This window comes from Myotis davidii, unplaced genomic scaffold, assembly GCF_000327345.1.
Source record: "Myotis davidii unplaced genomic scaffold, ASM32734v1 scaffold609, whole genome shotgun sequence".
Lineage (NCBI taxonomy): Eukaryota > Metazoa > Chordata > Mammalia > Chiroptera > Vespertilionidae > Myotis > Myotis davidii.
Genome location: NW_006300164.1, coordinates 1,613,545 through 1,615,310, shown reverse-complemented (window position 1 = coordinate 1,615,310; position 1,766 = coordinate 1,613,545). Strand labels below are relative to the sequence as shown.

The 1,766-nt window shown below is 61.8% G+C and overlaps 1 protein-coding gene across 1 annotated transcript in view; it reads left to right on the top strand.

Moving 5' to 3' along the window:
- Positions 1 to 1,766, top strand: part of NOTCH1 (notch 1) — a 76,614-nt gene that overhangs the window by 62,940 nt on the left and 11,908 nt on the right. Inside the window, exons 17-18 of the mRNA XM_015572360.1 lie at positions 327 to 763; positions 1,585 to 1,751. Of these exons, the coding sequence (XP_015427846.1) occupies positions 327 to 763; positions 1,585 to 1,751 (604 nt within the window). The remainder of the gene's footprint in view (positions 1 to 326; positions 764 to 1,584; positions 1,752 to 1,766) is intronic.

Below are 1,766 nucleotides of genomic sequence, written 5' to 3'. Positions count from 1 at the left end.
TGCGCACGGGGCCTGGCAGCCTGGTCCCCGGGCAGGCGTCCACCCGTCACGCAGAGCTGGCCAAGCGGAGCCGGACCGCTCCTGTCCTGCAGGGCTCCTCGTTAGAGGGCCATGGTCAGGTGGCGAGGCAGGAGCCAGGGACCCTGGTGGTTTAAGAGCTGGTGAGCCTCCTTCCAGACAAGGAGAACGTGGAACTCATCTTGTTTCCTTTTTTACCTTGGCTGCCGGGAAGCTCGCACTAAATGTCTTCGTTCCCGTCTCCTGTGTTATCTACATGAGCTCTGATGTTCCTCTTGTTTTTCCCTTAACCCCGGAGTGTTAGAAAGCTCCCCTCAGGATGAGCTGTAAGGAAGGCAGAGGAAAAGGAGGGGGTGTAATGGGGTTTGTGAGTCTGAGGCCCCCAGTCCTGTGTCAGGGGCTCCCTGAGGCTGCCGTGGGCCTCCGTGAGGTTCGTCAGGCTGCTGCTGGCCCGGTGTGTCCGTCAGGCCCCCGTGGCCACGGTCTAAGCCAGCGTGGCAGGTCCTACGCCCCAGTCACCCTCCGGCGCCTGCCCACCTGCAGCTCCTGCTTCAATGGCGGCACCTGCGTGGATGGCATCGACTCCTTCACCTGCCTGTGCCCGCCTGGCTTCACGGGCAGCTACTGTGAGCACGACATCAACGAGTGCGACTCGCGGCCCTGCCTGCACGGCGGCACCTGCCAGGACAGCTACGGCACCTACAAGTGCACCTGCCCGCTGGGCTACACCGGCCTCAACTGCCAGGTGAGTGAGGAGAAGGGAGCCGCTGGGCCCGCTCCCGGCGGCCCAAGGGGAGAAGAGCCTGGCTGCGGGGCTGGGTGCCCGCAGGCACGTGCTCCTGGGGGTCTGGATGGCCAGCCTGGCCCTGGCCTGGCCTGTGCTGCCCCCGGAGGAAGCAGAGGTGCTGGACGGGCGGTCATCCAGGTCAGGGAGCAGAGGTTTGTGGGGAGCGCCGAGACCAGGTGATGCAGGCGAAGATTGGTTGTACAGGATTTTTTGTTTTGCTTTAATATATCCTTATTCCAGAGAGGAAGGGAGAGGGAGAGAGAAACATCAATGATGAGAGAGAATCACTGATCGGCTGCCTCCTGCACGCCCCCCACTGGGGATCAAGCCTGCAACCTGGGCCTGTGCCCTGACCCAGAATCAAACCCGGGACCCTTCAGTCCACAGGCCAGTGCTTTATCCACTGAGCCAAACTGGCTAGGGTAGCTGAGGAAGGATTATTAAAAGTTCATGTTTTTATAGGAAATATACAAAACTATTAATGGTTGACCTTCCCGAGGAGATTTTCACATGAAATACCAATTACAAAAACTCCCAGCGAAAGTGTCTACTGATACAAGACCTTCCTTGGAGGAAAGGGGTCTGGATTTGCTGGGGCAGGGGGAGTGGGGGAGAGAGAGAGAGAGAGAGAGAGAGGCCCCGCCCAGTCCCAGGCTGCCCCTGAGCAGTGGGAGCCCGCGGGCCTCAGTCTCCACCGCTGTGGGATGGGCGTGAGGTTTCCTGGTGCGCGTGGGCTGCGTGGCCGGGAGGGGGGTATGAACGCTGCCCTGCGCCCCCAGAACCTGGTGCGCTGGTGTGACTCCTCGCCCTGCAAGAACGGCGGCAAGTGCTCGCAGACCAACGTCCTGTACCGCTGCGAGTGCCACAGCGGCTGGACCGGCCTCTACTGCGACGTGCCCAGCGTGTCCTGCGAGGCAGCCGCCCGGGAGCGAGGTAACCGCGTGACCCCTCCCAGCCCAGG